This window comes from Trachurus trachurus (genome assembly GCF_905171665.1).
Source record: "Trachurus trachurus genome assembly, chromosome: 15".
NCBI classification, from domain to species: domain Eukaryota; kingdom Metazoa; phylum Chordata; class Actinopteri; order Carangiformes; family Carangidae; genus Trachurus; species Trachurus trachurus.
This window is the reverse complement of record NC_139906.1, coordinates 25,345,159-25,364,802: the sequence shown is the minus strand read 5'-3', so window position 1 is coordinate 25,364,802 and position 19,644 is coordinate 25,345,159. Positions and strand designations below refer to the sequence as shown.

General features: G+C 42.0%; 1 protein-coding gene across 1 annotated transcript in view; it reads left to right on the top strand.

Moving 5' to 3' along the window:
• thada (THADA armadillo repeat containing) overlaps positions 1 to 19,644 on the top strand; it is a 118,115-nt gene that overhangs the window by 34,781 nt on the left and 63,690 nt on the right. Inside the window, exons 24-28 of the mRNA XM_083988020.1 lie at positions 356 to 478; positions 753 to 875; positions 1,167 to 1,258; positions 10,197 to 10,286; positions 15,018 to 15,149. Of these exons, the coding sequence (XP_083844146.1) occupies positions 356 to 478; positions 753 to 875; positions 1,167 to 1,258; positions 10,197 to 10,286; positions 15,018 to 15,149 (560 nt within the window). The remainder of the gene's footprint in view (positions 1 to 355; positions 479 to 752; positions 876 to 1,166; positions 1,259 to 10,196; positions 10,287 to 15,017; positions 15,150 to 19,644) is intronic.

The window sequence follows — 19,644 nt, the reverse complement described above, 5'->3', positions numbered from 1 at the left end:
ATATATATATATATATATATATATATATATATATATACTCTGATCATCTACTTCTCATCTACTAATTTTTTGTTATGGCCAGTGTGTGGGTTTTTTACCTTGTTGAGCCATGAGGCCATGGAAAATAACTGATTGACTATGATTTAAGTTTCAAATCAAATGACTAATGATTCAGAATGAACTTTTAAAACAGCAAACTTATCTACACCAAGCAGCCCCAACCATAACAACTGTTAGGTGTTTTAATATTGTGGCTGATTGATGTGGTACACCGTTTAAACAGACCTGTTTTTCTTTTTTCCACTTTATTATTCTTTCTGTGAACCTGTTTATGTTTTTTCCCCAACCTCCTCAGGCTCTGCTCTCCTCTGAGCCCAAGTCCTCCAGTTGCAGTCTCCTGAAAGTGACCATGAGAGAACTGATCGCTCTCGCCATGCCGTCTGCTGACAGGAACACCGACGCTTCCACTGTCCCTCAGGTATGATCATGTGACCACAACTCTCAGCAGTATCACAAGAGTGTTAGACTGGCAGAAACAACTACAGTAGTTTAGTTCAATAGGTTTTTAAAACCAATTACTACACTGACAAACTACTGTTTGTCATATCCATGGTCGTGGTGGTAGATGGCGCTGACAGTCCAGCTCTTGATATTAACTTATGAAGGTAGAATTAGACACTGAGTCGCTCAATTCAATTCAGAATGTCTTCCTGGTTCGTAGTTATCTAAAGTATTATTGTCCACCACAACAGGTCCATGCTCTGAACATCCTCAGGGCTCTGTACAGGGACACTCGTCTGGGGGAAAACATCATCCCCTTCGTCTCAGATGGGATGCAGGCTGCTGTCCTGGGCTTCACCTCTCCAGTCTGGGCAGTGAGTTGAACTGTTTTTGTGCCTTTGTTCATCATTTCTAACACACATCCTGACATGTTGTGAATGTTTTTCTCCAGCAGCTCTGAGGTGTTTCTCAGACTCCTTCCACTCTACAACCTCTAATCACTGCACCGAATGAACTAACACAGACTGTAACCTGCAAAAGGACCATAAAATTTAATTGACTCTAATGATGCAGATGTTTGCTTTGGTGTGTTACACTCACAGATTTTCTCTCCTTGTCTAATTTCTCTCTCATTCCTTGTTTTTCTTTTTTTTGTCCTGTCTCAGGTGAGAAACTCCTCCACTCTTCTCTTCAGCACTCTGATCACAAGGATCTTTGGAGTGAAGAAGGGGAAAGACGAGCATTCCAAAAAGAACAGGTCTGCTCCTCCAACACTGCTCTCCCAGTTCAAGTTCACTGTCATGTACATCAGTGTGCGGTGATGCTTACACTCCAATAAGGGATGTACAAAGCAGTGGTTATCAGTCATGTATGTGCAGATAACCTCAAAACATCAACATTTCCATTGTGAAAACAATCAGATGTAATGCTTTAGAACAAAGTCAATACAGCCAGCTGGTTGAGGTTCCCCTTATATTTCCGCTTTAGCCTCATTTGCTTCAATAATTGAATGAAAACTCAGCTTGTACTGTAATCATCCCAACTGACTGGTACATTTAAAGTTCACAAACTCAAGGTAAAAGTTGAACATGTGTATGAACAGTAGCTTTTTACTCCACAGAGGGGCGCTGTTGCACCAGCACTGACAAGTTTAACTACCTCTCCTCCAACCCAAAACTGATTTCTGCTTGTGACGATGCAGGTCTCCACTGCTGCTGTACCACCAACAGGGAATTGACACCAGAGCCAAAGCAAGAAGAGCTATTTTGATATCAATTAATAATTATTCCTCTATAAAATACTTGAGAGCACCGGTTTAGTGGAGAGGACAGAACCTACTTTAATACCTGAGGGCTGTTGGACTGATAAAATACAATTTGACTGATACTGTATGATGAAGTGCAGCACTGCATTGTTTAGTGTCAGAAATATAATTACCGGTACAAACAAAAAGCTTCATGTTCAGTCTTATGAGGGCCAGAAACTGATGATTCATCCGTCAACGTTCATGAACGACATCATTAACACCTGCTCTCATACCGTGTCTTTAAAGGGATACGCAAAAAAAAAAATGTGTGTCTTGCCTCACTCCTGAGTCCATGACCAGCAGATAGACACCATCCTTTCGACTGTGCGTGCAGTAACAAGGGAGATACGGGCAGAGCTGGCTCACCGCTAATTAGCTTAGCTCAAATGCTGGAAGTGCATAGGTAGTGTTAGCCTGCCTCCTACCTGAGCTGAAATCAGCAGTCAGAAGCTGATTTCAGTTTAGCTCTACACTCTGTAAATATATCACTTTATTGACATTTCAGACATTTTTAGGCGAGAAAGTAGCCGTTTAGATCAGCAGTGTGTCTTTAATTTGTCTAAATATCAGCTGTTTACAAATTTGTTCGGACGAATTCGGCACTACTCAAGCTAGCCGTTGTGACCAACGCACTTCCGGTTACTTTCACAAAATAAAACACCCGTTGCCCTTTACATACAGAAAACTATGATGATAGAATTTGTGCTTTTATTTTGAAACAGGAAGCTAACCTACCCTCGATGTAGCTAGCTTGAACCAAAATAAACCGTCTTTGCTTGAACCCTCCGTTTTGACTGATCTCGTCCCGTTGACCGCTCAAGATGCCTTACCGGAGAGTTTTGTCAGCTCTGAGACGAAGATCGGCCCACTGGTTTCCTTTGACTTTAGGTGGAGGCAGGCTAACACTACCTATGCACTTCCAGCGTTTGAGCTAAGCTAATAGCGGTGCGCCAGCTCTGCCCGTACTGTATCTCCCTTGTTACTGCACGCACAGTCGAAAGGATGGTGTCTATGTGCTGGTCATGGACTCAGGAGTGAGGCAAGACACGAAAAAAAAAAGTTAGCTTATTCCTTTAAATTACTGTAAATATCTAGTAGCCATGATATTTTAACACATAATCAGCAAAAGTGTTGATATTACAAAAACCTATGTACATACAGCAGACATTTAAACACACGCTGTATACATCTATATGTCTGATATGTCGGTCATGTCCAGAATGCTTTTGCTGGAGGATGTCTCATTTTGAGGGAAGGAATGTTATGGGATTAACTTCAGCATTTACACGGTTGAAATACGAATGAGTTGTGCAAATGATGAGTCTGTTTGGAGCTCTAATTTGTCTTGTTAGCTGGACAGGTTATCATTTGATAGCTCTGCTGTTTAAGCAAAGAGGCGAAAATGATCAGCAGGTCCCACTGGCTCGTCAGGCAGCCATCCAGAAACCTTGGTAAAGGTTGAAGCTGGAAGTGAAAGCAGGCCTGGGTCAATCATTTTATGGTATCCAACTGAGATGCAACTTGGGTGGAGCTGAACACCTAGGAAATTCAAATCATATGTGACTCATTTTCTATTGTAACGTAGTTGAATCACATTCTTCTTTTCTATTTGCACTAAGAAATCAGGATGTAATTCAATAATTCAACCCCCTAAGCAGTAGTGGTGTTTTTGAAAGCTGGCTTGAATCATTCAGAGAACTACTATGTGCTGTACATTATGCAAGAGATTCACATGGTTCTGCTCTAGTTGCTGTGAATTTCTGCCTACTTCTCTGAACACTGCTGAAAGCTGTGCACCAAGCCAAGGCTGCTCCTGTTTGTCTTGTCTGTTTTCAGACTGTGATCCCTCCCTTTGTGCAGCCCTCAGTTATCTCCCCCTCCCCATGTCTGCTGCTTTCTTTTTTCTTATTACTGCGTGAGGTTATTTTTATGTGCATGTGGGAGAGTTCATGATGAATGACGGGGCGTTTGCACCCCTCCTTGCATCTCGGTTTGACCGTTTTTGAAATATTTTCATTTCAAAAGTCATTACCTTCAAAGTACAATAGTGTTCTTGTCGGGGCCGGCTCTACGCAGGGGCAAGAGGGGGCAGTGCCCCCTCAAATAAATGTCTTGCCCCCTCAAATCCAAATTTTAGAAGTTGAGAAAGCACATTTTAATATACTCAACAAATGTGTATATTACCAAAGAGAAAGAAGTTAAGTTGGGGGTTCAGACATCCCTCTATCTAGACATGCCGGTAGTCCGACACTTTTTGATACCGCTATTCCGCGCGTCTCTTTTTTTTTTTTTTTTTTACAGCTGCGATACCCAGGCGCGTCTCTCTCTCTCTTTTCTTTTCAGCATGCCTATCACCGGTTTGATGAGGGAGTGATGTTCTTAATCTCAACAACTAAACTATCAAGCCACAAACAAAACTGACACACATGATAAACAAACAGAACTATGCTGCAGTTTGTTTGTCAAGTTAACCTGTCACCTTCAGCACCACGGACAGCGCCGCGGATGAGCCGCGGAGAAGCTTCATCTGTGAGCGTCTGGGCTCTGGGTTTAGGGCCTGGGGCCTCATTTATCAAAACTGCATAGCAGTGTAAAACTGCTGCTACTAAATGTTTTGCTTAGCCCTACGGCGAAAATACACCCAAAATATTTACACCTTTTTCAGATCTATCAAACTGTGCATGCACAACTCTCAGCAATTTCTCTTTGATAAATCAAACTGGATCCAAGAACGGTGCGCAATTGCGCACGTGAAAGCACCTCCGTCCCGGAACCCCTAGACACAACCATATATGGTCAGCACGTGCATATTAATTAGCCATGTGCTCTGTGGAGCGACAACAAAGTGACAACGAAGACAATGGGCGGAGGGCGGGGGAAGAAAGCCAGATAGCTACACGGCATCGGGCAATAAATCAGTCAGAAAAATGATATTGCATTTTAACAAAGCTACAATAAAAACAAAAACCTCCCGAATCTCAACAAAAGGGAGCAGAAAGAAGAATAATCTTACTCTTAATAATCTTAATCCTACAAATTGACAAAATTATCTGCAGTAGCACAAAAATCCGCCGAAAAAAGGGACAGTGTTCTTTTCTAAAATGTTCTGTCTCCCCCCCTCCTCTTCTCAGAGTACACCAGAATGCTTCACTCACATTTTAAAATCACAAAAATTTTCTGGGGGGGATGCCCCCAGACCTACCTACAGGTATTTAGCTACTCACCTTTTTCACCCCCTCTGGGTTTGCAATGCATCTTCAGGTATATGCACCCCCCCCCCCCCCCCCCCCCCCCCCCATATAATGTGGCTCTTTGCATTACAACAGTAAAAAATTTGGGCTCTAAGACCCTGGTTGGCCACCCCGACCCCTAGTTGGACAGGTCTGAAGGTAGAGGCCTGACAAAGTGCAATCCACTCTTCTCCAGGTTGCCGTTGGACACATAGTCAACAACCCAATTCAATGAAGTTACTAAGCACAGAGAAAGAAAAGTGCTGGAGCATGATGTGTTCACATGATGCCCCCTTCACATTTCTGACTGCCCCCTCATATATGCCTGCCTAGAACCGGCCCTGGTTCTTGTAATGTTTCAGTTGTGTTAACCTGGAGCTGCACAGCATGTGTTTGTGAGAAAGCTGCAGCTCCTTGCTAATAGCCTCTGAGAGTTTGTCTTTTCCACAGTGCTGTATGCCTGGTCTCTGTTATTACCCCGATTTTACGGTTGTAATCTCTGGCAGCAGAAAACGCAGTGTGACAGCTTGTCCACTCTAATATTTGACTGTGTTTGTGTGTCTTGGTCGACTCAAACTGGAGTACAAATGTGTATTTCCCCTCGCACACAGACCTGTTCATTTACAACAAATTGTTTGAAAAGACTGAGCTTCCCACTGGGAATTTTAGCTTTTAGCTTTTACATAGTTACTTCATCCAGATATATTGTTTGCTTGTAGATCATGTTCCTCACAGACCTCTCCACTCTATAGCTGTACATTGACATCGCTGCTGAGATTAATGCAACTTTAAACAAAGCAGACAGAGTGAAGATTTACAATCTGCATTCCAACCAACTCCCCGGCTTTATCTAAAATCTATACTGCATGTATAGTAGAAATGTCTAAATCACTATTGCTGAGGCGAGTTTGAGCATTGCAGTGCAGGTTTGTAGAAAGTTAAAGACTTAAAGCTGAGATATCATGGAAATGCAACATTCTGAAGGCTCTTTTACATATATTTAGGTGTTTGTTTTGCCTTCCGGCCCCAAAATGCGAGAATTGACAAAACAATCTGTAATTTTCAGGCTCCCTAGGTTAAAATCCATGTGGTTTTATGAGCTGTTCCCTCAGTTGTCTTCCAATATGTAACTAGTTTTCAAATTTGCATCATCCCACCTCTACCTGGTACCAGTAGGAGTGGGGCGGGGCAATCAGTGGTTTATTTGCATTTATTTATTTTTTTTAATTTTCCAATAAACAAACAATTAACAAACAATGACAGACATTCCCTCCACACTCTACAGGGTTATAAAAGGGGAGAAAGAAAAAGAAGAAAAAATAAGAATACAAATAAAAAGTTAAACAAAAAAAGAAGAAAACAGTATTAGTCTACTTGCCAAAAATGAGTACCCGGAAATGTTGAGTACCCCAAAGTTTTATGTTAGAAATATATAGTATGGGTCTCCAGTATTCAGAAACTGCCGGATGCTAACTTATTGGGCAATTAGCACAATTGACATAATTAGCATAAATTAGCCTAGTTTCCTATATGGACAATATTTCAGCAAAATTGACTTGGCTGATCTGGGCAATATTGGAGTGGTTTTAGGGGTTATTGACAAGGGGGCAGTTGTCGGTCTGAGAAGTGAAGCTCACTTCCGCGTTCAAAAAGCTGCAATCCCCTCGGCTGTCGCTGGGGGCTGGCTCCAGAAGGGAGCAACTCCAATCGAGCCCCATGTTAAAATAGCCGATTTTACAGCTTAAAAAACATATTTACAGCCTGGTACATTTTATTTTTTTGGTCTCAACCGATAGTTTCTACCCCCGCACACACTCTGAGGGGGGTGAATTTTTTTAAAACTCTACCGTTTTACTGTTATTAGGTTTAAAGTTCTGGCCAATTAGGGCGCAGAACCGTTGAGTGACAGGTCCGGAGACCGCTGCTTCGAGGCCAGTGGGCGGGCCCTCGGCCGGCTAACTGCCGCACCTCTCCAAATATGGCAAGTAGAATCCAACATGGCGCGGCTCAAACCCCCGTAGTAGCGGCACAAAACAGACTCCCCCAAACCAATGGGTGACGTCACGGGTGCTACGTCCATTCTTTTTACAGTCTATGGTTATTGATGATGCTGAATCCATTTCTGACATTTTCAAAATTCAAAATGGCTGTCTAAACCGGAAGGGACCAGATTGAAATCCATCAAAATCGGCCCACTGGCGGTTTAAATCTGGTCACTACCGGTTTAGACAGCCATTTTGAATTTTGAAAATGTCAGAAATGGATTCAGCATCATCAATAACCCCTAAAACCACTCCAATATTGCCCAGATCAGCCAAGTCAATTTTGTTGAAATATTGCCCACATAGGAAATTATGCTAATTTATGCTAATTATGTCAATTGTGCTAATTGCCCAATATATATAAATTAGCATCCGGCAGTTTCTGAATACTGGGGACCCATACTATATATTTCTAACATAAAACTTTGGGGTACTCAACATTTCCGGGTTCACAATGGGGCCCTATGGGCTGGCAAGTAGACTATATAGCAATATACATATACATATGCGCACACATACATCCATGCATGTGCACGCACACATACATACACACATATGCCGACATAAGCATATACATAACAAAGTAAGATAAATTACAACTAAGGAAAAAAAAAATATATATATATATACTAAATAAATATACAAACGAAACACACAGAAGGCAAAAACACTACATGTTGGGGATGATCAGAGACATCAGAAAAAAAAAGAGCAAAAATTAAGATAAACATTTATTTTATTATTATTTTATTTGCATTTAAAGGGACAGGCACTGAAACCAGTCATTGTGAACAGGGCTGTTTTTGTGTACACAGTTGTTTATTAAACCATCAGTGCAGAGGAGAAATGTCTCTAATATCTCCAGCTCAGTGTGATATTCTCCTCTGAAATGTGTCTGGGGAAATTAATAACGGAGCATGAGTTAGAAATATTCCAGTTATTACTTCAAAATGTTACCTAAAGACAGTTCTAGAGTGAATTCATTCAGTTACCCTGCTCTCCTGCTCACTGCATGCTGATGAATATGTCACTCACCTTTGTCCCTCAAAGGTCCTGCAGTCTAGATGTGTGTGCACAAACTAAAGCAGACCTTCCCTCTCTCCTTCTCTGTGACCCTCACCTCTTTTGCCCCCTCTAATCTGCTTCTAAACCACCTCTGGCCTTTGTCCTCCAAGCAGCTCGCCAGACTGGGAGACTCATTAGAGAAAACACTCTTATATAATACACACAGTCCTGTATTTGTTTATATCCAGTGACATTAATGTTCATTTGTTGTTTTTATATTTGCCATTACCCCCACACCTCATCTGTCATCATGTCAGGTCACAGCAGGTGAGGAAAAGGCTTTTCAAACCTACACAAACAACTGACATCCCTAGCATGACGGTGCTTGCGGCTAACTTGAACCGGGTCCAAGAGAGTGTGTGTGTGTGTGAGAGTGTGTTTTTGTACGTTAGTCAAGAATGAGTGACTGAGGCAGTGTGTAATCTCTCCAGTCTTGTGATCATGTGCTTGGCACATCAGACCTCTTCATTTTAGAACCAACCTGATTTAGACAGGCAGAATTAAATAAAAAAAAAACTTTACTGGCTCTGAGGCTGAATGGTGGTTGCAGCAGTGAGACCGCCGGTGTTAAATATAAAGTTTGTCATTTTATTGATAGTTGTGTACGCGTGAGGGCATATGGCGCTGCAGTAGATGCGCATGCACACAAACACAAATGTTGTTTTCCAGCTGTAGCAGGGAAAACAGACACACAAAGGCCTGATTTGTTGTAGGAGACGGACCTTGGCACAACAGTGTTGTCTTATCACAACAAGTTTGACTTCAATCCCTCTCATTATTTCCCCTGCTCTGCCTCCTGCTGTGTGTTGTTATGTCACTTTCCCTTCATCTGTTGCCGGTAGAACGGGATGGATCTGTGGGAGACCGAGTTAAATTACAAATGAAATATAATGTTTACATGCAGCTGATCCGGGAAACTAGGAAGTTTGGCTGAACTCAAATAGGAATTTAGTATTTCTGTTCACAACTGAGTCATTTACGACACAGCTGCTTCAGACCAGCACAGACGGCCTCTGTCCGATACAACACTGATGACATTCTTATCACTAGCTGTTGTTATTCAGTGTAAAATCATTTATTTATTTATTTATTTATTTTGGGGTATTTTTGCCTTGAATTGATAAGATAGTGGAGAGAGACAGGAAAGTGTCTTTAAAAGTCAGTGTGTCTTATACCTATGATCTACTTTGTGTCTGTGTGTTGTGGCTTTAGTCTGAAGTTCTTTGTTTTTGCCAATATCTTTTATTTTTTTCATAAAAAAAACAAGAAAAACATGTATTCAGAACTTTCCCACAATCATCAGTAATTTCCTCAAAGCCAGTAAGCCAGTAGTTTTTATGAGAGATTTTTTTGTATATTATGTTTTCTTTAATTCCAGTTTGAAGTGGGCACTTCCCTGCACCAATCAGGATCCAACAACATTTGAGGCAAATTCTGATGACGGCTGTCTTTTTCAATGAAATTAGATCACACCGTGTCCACACAATCCAGTAAAGGTAGTTTGACATTTTATAGAGTATCTATTGTTATGGTGGAATACATTCAAACACAATATATGCTGAATAGGGAATTTACTAGGGCTGACCCAAAAAAATCGAAGCTTCGAAGCTTCGGAGCTTCGTTCGTTGCCATGGTATTCGATCTTTAAGTCCATGATCGATTGTTTTTTTCTTCTTCCTTTTTTTTCTTTTTGACACCGGTTCTCATCGGCACTTGTTACATTAAAATGAGTAGGCGACTTGGCATCCTGGAAACCTGCCTGATTTTGGAGATATGCAGTGTTTGTTTGCCATTACTTTCATTATTTCGGCTACGATCGCTAAAGCTTGAAAACTGCTCTGCAGAAAGTGATGTCTGTCCATCCTTCTTTTATTTATGTTCATGGTTTCAGTGCTGTTTTCCTTTTCAGTTCAAATTTTGTTTTCATTGCCACATTTTAATGTTGTCCTTCTAGTCCTATGTGCCAACAAGCTGTTTAAGAAACCAAAGGTGTGTGAATCCCTCTATGACTGTTAGATTCACATATCGTCTCTTTCCTGCTTCTCTTTTCAGAATGACGGGCCGAGAGTTCTTCACCCGTTTTCCAGCTCTCTACCCGTTCCTCCTAAACCAGCTGGAGGAGGCTGCAGCCACCGTAGACAGGTGAGGTGGTTCCTCTTAATCCACACATTTCACATTGAGCCCACATCATGGCTTTTCACACTTTATTGATTTCATTATAGGTTTATTTTACTCAGTTATACAACTTGTTGTCAGTCCTGAAACCAGCCTGTGTAGGGAGGTGGGACGTGGGAACATTAACTACAAGCTGAGCTATATTCATGTATATATCATATATTCAGTGAGCATTGGGTCTGGATTGAGACAGTGTGGTTCACTTGCAGTTACAGACTATTTACTCAAAGCAGAAGACTTTTACAACCAAATGAAGTAAATGTTTAGTTTCAGTGGGGACTCTGGGGAGTTGCTTTTTCCTTATCGTTTTTCGGCTCAGCATGAACTCCCTTATTAAAAGCATTGGAGTCGTCAGCAGCTTCTTGTGCAATCTTATCCTAACATGAATCCAATTAATTGAACGCTTTTTTCGACTTGCTGTTCCAGAATTCCCCTTCACTCCCTTATGACCCTTGTTAAAACATTTGCAAATTTCCCATGGAACAAGTTCAGCAGTCCCACATCATTGTAGGCCTGCGCCACCCAAACAGACCATCCACACCATGCAGTGGTGGTGCACGGCAGCACATGAAGTAGTAGAAACTGTTGTTAGTGGTTTTCAGCAGTCTAGTGGAAGCTGCATTACAAGTTCATTCTCAAAATAGGGCACAATATACAAAGGATTATAGAAATGAGATTTGTACTGTAAGGTTATACTTTACGGCCCATGTCTATACATTATGCAGTATGGAATCCTTTCATTTACACAAATGCGCTTTCCAAAAACACTATAAAAAACAGAATTATGAAAGAAAACAGAATCCTATAGCCCAACATAATTGAGTGATCAAACTGTCGGACCTATACACAGCTGGAATCAGCATTTAAAGAGCATGCAAAGACGTGAAAGTTGAAGAAAAAGTTGTGGCAATGGAACAAACCTGCAGAGAGAGGATTTGTAGCATGTAGGCAACACTTTTCTGTATGCTATGTTACAGCTAAAAATATAGAGGAAGAAATGCGTATGTTTAAATCTTTAAATAGCTGCCAAAATTAACACCTCACATTTGACTCCACACCCATTCGCCAGCAGAAAAGATTCATCTCCTCAGGGGTTGTTCATCTTTTTTGACTAAACGTACGATCTCCTATTGTGATTGATTGTCTCACTTCCTTGAATCTGTGTGTGAATCACCACCTTCCACTTCTCTAACATTTACATAACATGCTCAGAGCACTCTGTTTCTTTGTTTTGGATCTCACCTGTGAGATTTTATTTAATGCTATGCTACAGGCAATGTGTACTTGTATGGTCACCCACCTTGAACATAAATCTTTTTCAAAAACACGCCGTAAGCCAGAACAGATGCTTAGCATACAGCTCAGTAGATTTATCTCCCAGTGTCAGAATGGTGTTGATGATTTCTATGTGGCCTGTAGATTCATAAATGTAGGAATGTTCTGATCTAGTTTAGCAAACTTAACCCAGGCTATATCTCTGAAGCTCTTTCAGGTCACTACCCACATTTACACGTCTTATCTGCTGCTGCCTTTCGCTTCCAAAGAAAACACATTGCTAAACAAAAGGAAAGATGTATTTGTCTGAGAAAGAAACTAAATGCTAAGCTAAAAGTGTAGTTTACTTTACTTTCTTGTTCTCTGCCTCTGCTACTGTGTCCCACTTTTCCTGAATATACACATACTTAATGAGACTTACTGGAGATGATCGAGGAGCTAAGGGAGAGATCACAGGAATTCATGGAAGACCTCAGCATGGAATTTATGAGTGCCATTAAATGCCACAGTCTCTTTTTCATCCTGTCAAGTGTGTGGGCCTCCAGCTGTATCCCAACCTGGCCTAATATGTTTGCAATTCCCCTCTATCTGCCCCCTTTCCTGTATGTGACATCACATCCTGTCATGCTGGGCTGGATTCAGCTGTGACACTAAACACATCAGACTGCTCACCGATGGGGCCGCCATCGCATTTCCCATCTTGCCGATCTGCAGCGGTCCCAGCGGACGGTTCTGTGCTCAATCAAGTCATAAAAAGCAAAACGTTGTTTTTGCCAGTGGTCTGTTGTTGTGTGTCTGTTCTGTGATATCCTCGTGACTAATGACAGGGCCTGAAGGGTATTCTGCTCTCCTGACACGCTCACGTCAGCAGATAGTGTACACACTGACACAAACAAGCGCTCCGAACATCTTTAACACTGTTTTCTCATCATATTTTATATTCTAAGACATTTTCACATCACTCGCTGAAGAAACAAGTGCACTTTCTCCACACCATTCATACTTTTTAGTCATTATTTTCTTCTTTTTCTTCTTCGGCAGGAACTGAGTATATTTTGTGACAGCCTGATAATGCTTTAAAGAGGAACTATACAGGATTTGTAGCTTAAAGGGATAGTTCAGCATTTTGGCAAATTGGTCCATTGCCATAATCGCTATAGTCATAGCTGTAGGTTCGTTACTTTTAATTGTCGGTGCAAGCTGTTTTTAGAACGGCGGAGCAGAGCCGCGAGGTGCTCAGAGCTACGTTACGGAGGCTAATGTGATTTCTTGGTTTCCCTCATCAAACTCATCAAATACACAATCCAACAACTCCAAACCGAGAGACAGAGTTGTTTTCGAGGCAAATGCAGAGACTGCTTGCCGAAAAACTGCCCCGACAGGAATGCGCATCAGCGGGTTTGCACGAATTTACCTCGAAAACAAATCTGTCTCGTAACGTTCCGTTAACTCATAGCGTGGTGAATGTGCAGGTCACAACTTGTCCTCGAGAGCATTTTGGAGTTGTTGGATTGTGTATTTGATGAGTTAGATGAGGGAAACTAAGAAAAGGATTATGGCAATGGGCCAATTTGGCAAAATGTTGAACTATCCCTTTAACTTTGCTACATTTTTACCTTAATTCAACAGCTTTGGAGTAACTGTGATGGTTTAATAAATGACTCAACTTGTTCCAGACAGAATGGAGGCTCTCTGCCTTCCACCTAGCATCTCTTGGCTGAATTACAACTTTGCAAGATCAGAGCCTCCGCCCCGGTGTCCCGGCTCGTAACCCGTAATCTCTGTTTACGACAGATAAGACTACACAAATATACACATGGTAACATCGTATATGATATATAACGGTATCTATGCTCTATTGATTGCTTTCTCGCCGGCTTTGTTGTAAACAAATGCACATGGCCAGGAGGAGGGTTAGCAACACAGAGGAAAAGCGATCATTTACTCACCCAGAGGCTGCATTCCGCTGCCCTGTAAACTCGCATTGATATTCGCTGGATCGAATTTCGTCGGAACGACTTGTAGTTATCTGGGTGAGTAAATGATCGTATTTTATGCTAGAAATAAGGTCCAGATTGTGAAAAACAATTCCCCTTTAAGTCTCACAAAACTTTGTTCACACGTCAGGACTGGTTAAATATGTATGTCCTTTAGGGCTCTCACACATGGATGGGCCTTAATGCCTCCACAGCCCCTCCTGGACCAGGCTATAAAGCCTCTGCAGTGGGGTTGTTTTGTACTAGGTGGATGAAAATAAGGCTCATAGACCATGTCCAGATGCACAGAAAAACCTCTGGCAGCTCATCTAAAACAAACAGGAAGTTGGCCATTTTCAGTTGAATGTGTAGTTTTGGTGCCATTTACTGACCTCATACTTTTAGTGACTCTTTCTGGGAACTTTGTCCAATCAACTTCATATTTGGTGAACCTCATCTTACGACCTTTGTGATTAAAGTTTGTACAAAACTTGTCTTTGTCAAAGAGCACGGCCGTGGCGCCGCAGCAGTTTCCGATGATTTGTCATAAGAATTTAAATCACTCTCACTCCACCACACGTTGTCCAAACAGCCTCCAACCGTCTGTGTTTGATAAGAGCCTAGTCCTGAATGCAACGATGTGTGAATATTCAGTCTTACTCAGCGCTGCAGGGCAAAGGAGAGCAAGGGCCTGTTCTTCCTCTCTTTTCTCTCTCTCTGCATTTTCTTTCCTTCTTCCTCATCATGAGTGTGTCACAGTTGTGAAATCCCTGGCACAGACAGACGCTTTCCACTCTGACTCAAACAGTGATAATGAGATTTGGATGAACAAAAAAAAAAACAATGGACGTCAAGAAACTAAGCTCGAGGCTGGATGAGGAGATATCTGTATAAGACTGTGGGTGGTTTTCAAAAAAAGAGCCAGAGGAATTCAGGCCTGTAACAGTTTTTGTTGGAATTCTGATTATATCTGGTTTTCCTATTACTATCCAGCTCTGTTTCTAATGTGTGGGACAACACATGAGAACTGCATCCAAACTTTTTGTTTCTCATACACTACTCTGACTCGGCCTATCAGATAGCAAAATGAATAGGCTATAAAAGTGACATCAGAACCTCTCAGGTAACACTCTTGGCAGGAGTTTAGTTATATGAGACAGTCAATTATGGACACGTTGATATGACTAAGATCATAAAGTAGTGGTTGCCAAATAGCGGCCTGTGAACCAAACACAGCCCTCCAAAAAAAAAAAAAAAAATTGGCCTTCCAAGTTTTCCCTTTTATAGCTTGCAACAAAGCCTTTACATCATTTCTCAGAAATCCATTGTAGGTGTCAATGCACAGATGAAGCTTTAAAACATCTAATAAAAGGCAATAGATTGCTGGCAGAAAAACAATCCTTTCATTCAACCATAAATCCAACTGTGTGTTTGTGTGTGTTTTCAGTGACAGTGGTAAAGTGAAGCTACACCCCAGTTTGTTCTTGCTGCTGCTGGTGCTCAGCCGGCTCTACCCCTCTCCTATGGATGGATCCTCTTCACCTCTGGGACTCACGCCCTTCATGCCCTTCATCATGAGGTGGGTGTCAATGCTGCACACACTCGCACATACATACGCAGTCGCACGTGCATCGTACATGTTCCATATACAGTGAGAATGAAATTTAGGAACTGTGAAATCAAAAATATATCATTCTTGAAGACAATTTATTAAAGGGACATTGTGTAACTTCTCCTGTTATCTATTCACGAAAATTGATTATTTTGTTCAAAAGTATGTTTTTCATTAATCAGTAATCACCCCCATCAACAAACTGAAGTGTTCCTTTCAGCTCTGAATTAGCCGTTCATATCATTCATATCTACATGGAGCGGGTAAGCTCGGTGCTGGCTGCCATGTCGTGTCGCCATGTTTTTACGTTCAGTGGCAGCGTGACGGTAGGAAACCACGGAAACTCACCGGAGACACCGGAGCTGTCGGCTCAGGTCGAGGTGGCGTCTGTGAAAAGTCACCGCGGTAACGCAGTGAGGAGGAATGGAGCGTTACACTGATGCTGCATTCACCTGCAGTCGGGCAGACGGCCGTCGGTAACAAACCAGATGTCACTTTAGTCACAGAAGTGGAGAGAAAGCCGGTAAAACGTGGGTCATGACATCACCATGACAACATATTGTCAAGTGCAGCGGCTGCCGTCCGTCTGCCGTCTGCCCAATTTCACGTGAATGCAGAATGAAAAATACATTTGAGTTGCTTGCGATATACAACACAGGAACAGGGAAAAAAACTAAATGATCAGTAACTGTCATGGCTCATGTTAGCTCCTATGTAAGGAGTGGGTTTGAATAACCTCTTTACTCCATCCTGTTACCATCCATCTGCCAGCTCCCTCTCTTTCCTCCTTAAAGAAGTGACGCGTCTTTGAAGAAGACATTTCCTAACTGCACCATTGAACCATGCAGAGATGTTCATGCTGTATGTGATCCATTAGCACATCCTCCCTCATGTCATCTCTGTCCATGTTTTTCCAGTCAGCTTATATAAACATTCACAAAAAAAGAGAACAGTAAAAGAAGGGAGTCTCACACGTTCCCTCTCAGCCATGATAAACCCTCTCCAACAACACTTCTTTGAACCACACCTCAAGTATAGAACAAAACACAGTCACTGAGACAAAACACCTGCAGTCTAAACATGAGCGTGTATCTTTTTTGCACAGGTGTCTCTGCATCCTTCATGTTGTCCCCCATCACAGTGTCCCAAATTCTGATTATATTGTCCACTCAGCAGCGAAAAACAAGATATATACACGATTCTGTGTAATTCTATGTTGTGTTCTCAGACAAAACACCTGTCTAGTTTGAGTTGGGCTCTTCAGGGATTTGTTTTGCTATTTGTGCTGTCTCTTGTCGCAGCGGTTGATTAGATTGTGACTGGTTTTTATCTGAATCCTCCCAGTGTTTACTGCTGTGTAAACCTCACAGACCACTGGGAAACTGTGGTCGCAGCCTTCGCTTTTTACATTCCTCATATGGAGAAATCTCTAAATATTATTGGAACATGTTCATCTACATGTACTGTACTCACACATCAAGTGAGGGCCTTCACTGATTGAGTGTGCATCAGAGAGGACACATGGTGGTTACACACTCCCTGGAAATGTAAATTATATCGCGTCATATGTTTAGAGAAGCCTTTACATGTGTTTGTGAGGGAGGAGGTGGAGGGTTAGGCTACGACCTTGAGGTTGGAATTCTTACGGACAGTTTAGATAACAGCACTTGAGCGTGGGTGTTGTTCAGATGTGTATGTGGCAGATATTAGTTTGTAGTCTGGTTGATATATCAGTGAAATGTCTGCTTGCTGCTCCATTAGCAGTACATTTAACTGTTAAAGGGATAGTTCGACATTTTGGCAAATTTGAATCTGCTTTGAGTGTTTATGAGAGTGTGTCAACAACATCACATGGACACATGTTACGATACAAGTTTGTATTATTTTTGCGTAAAATCATAATTTAACTGATTTAAAGTTCAATTTTGACAAATTCTCCTCTCACCATAATCCCTGTAGTCATAGCAGTAGGTTCATTATCTTTAATTATCGGTGCATGTTGTTTTGAGATCAGCGGGGCAGAGACGTGAGCTGCTCAGTGAACACAATGGAGGTGAATGGTACAGGGCCCCTGTCCCTCATCAAACTCACAAGTTGTGACCTGCACATTCACCACGCTGTGAAATAATCACGTAACATTACGAGCCGCAGTTGTTTTCGAGGCAAATGTGTAACTGGAACTACATTCCAGACACGGCTGCTGGGCGGTGTGATTTCAAAAGCGCAAGTAGTTCCAAGTATTTGCTTCGTGTGTCGTAATGTTACAAAATCATACATGATTATTTCATAGCGTGGTGAATGTGCAGGTCACAACTTGTTGTTGTGGAGTTGTTGGATTGTGTATTTGATGTGTTTGATGAGGGACATTGGACCTGTAACATTCACCTCCATTGTGTTCACTGAGCAGCTCACGTCTCTGCCCCGCAGATCTCAAAAAAACATGCACCGATAATTAAAGGTAATGAACCTACTGCTATGACTATAGGGATTATGGTGAGAGGAGAATTTGCCAAAATGTTGAACTATCCCTTTAAGCCACATGATCATTGTTTTTCAACAGTTAGAATAGCAGCATGACTTTATGGATGTTTTCTTGTATGGTTCACCACCTCAGCCAAAAGGAAACCATTAGGGCTATTACGGTGTCGCAACAAGTTGATGGATTGCCACAAATTGTGTTACGCACATTCAGTGCTCCTCAGGATGCAGGTTTTTGTGCCTGCGTAGCCAGAGCCCAATGACATGCCTGGCCTAAGCTGACCTGCCCCCTGGGCCAATGCATCAAGGCAAATAGGGCAGTTGAGAAAACCTGGACTTTTTTTTCCCACCAAATCTGCGATTCAGTGACATTTCTAAGCGATTCTTTAAGGAATATAAGTATCGATCGGCTGTCTGAGTCTCTGTCAGAGAAGGCATGCAGTGCACACATCCACACAAATGAAGGCCACATGTTGGAGATGCTAAATATAGCTCAGCCCTCACTTCTTTGGCTACAGCCATGTTTCTCGACTCTACAGCCCCCCTCATCTCCCGTCCCATCTACCCCGGGCATGTGTGGACGTGTCTGATGAGGTTAGTGACTGTCAGCCCCCTCCAGCTCCTCCGTCTACGATGTGAGCCACCACCTCCAAGCATTCAATGTAGCTTAGCTTGGCTGCTCTTCTGTAAACAGGGCAGAGCATTGTGCCTAATAATTCTTCCTCCGCTACAAGTGAACGGGAGTGGGCTCAGACTTTGAACTGTTATCTTTCTACCCTCCTTCTTCCCTGCAAGAACTTTCACATTCCTTTGCTTCCTGACCTCTGCATGCGTCACACCTGCACAGCTAATGAAGTGAATGATGAGGATGGTGATGATGACGACAAAGAGGAGGATTTGACGAGCAGGCACATTTATTTTAATAAATGATGGCTGCTTCGTTCCTGTCTTCAACGTCTTCGTATCTGCGGAACAGTCGGTCTTATCTGCTCCAGTCTCTCTTTTTCTTCTCTTTCTCCTTCACTGTCCACCTACATGTTCAAACCTCTGAATGCCTGTGTAGTGATTTATGTCCTGTGATATCCAGTCCAGGCATCTCTCCTCACCCTCCTTCCCTCCCTGCCTTACTCCTTCCCTTTCCCGTCCTCACTGTCTCATATCTCATTTCTTTTCAAAGGGCACAGTTATGCCCATAAACTAAAGTGAGGCTTCGGGAGGGCCCACTGTCATTTCCTTCCCAAAAGAGATGGTGTATATTTCTGCTCCATGCTCATGTTATTATTCATTTGCTGGCTCACAGTGGACAATGACTCACCGTGTGATGTAATGAAATTCAAAATGTCAACTGATACTGTACCTTGTGTGGCAATCCGTGCCCACCAGCGTTTATATAACTCAGTTGTAAAATGAATTAAAATGTCCATGTTTTTAGTCTCAGTAGACAAGTTTCTGAAGAAAAGAGAGTTGCTTCAAAAAGAGTTCCTTGGGGGCAAGTATTGATTTAGTCAAGGGCCCAAACTTGTACATGCCACAATTCCTGTTTCACTATACAGTCTACTATAGACTGTATATAATTATTTATTTTGCTTATATTGAGTATTTTTATATTGTGATGTGGTATTGCTGAATATTCCCATCTTAAATCTATTGCGCATTTATACTTCTAAGGATAATTGTGTCAGGTTTAAAGGAGATATATTATGTCCATTTTCCACAAGTTAAAATAGTTCCCAGGTGTCTTAAAGACATGTCTGTGACACGCTTCAGTTAAGATACCCCAAGGATCAAACATCACAGCTCTTTTCATCCTCTCAAAACAGCCCTGTTCAGAACGGCTGGTTTCAGTGCCTGTCCCTTTAAATGCAAATGAACCACTGCTTGCCCCGCCCCTTCTACTGGTACCAGGTAGGGGTGGGATTATGCAAATTCGAAAACTAATTTCCTCACTTTTTTTGTCAATTCTCACATTTTGGAGGCCGGAAGA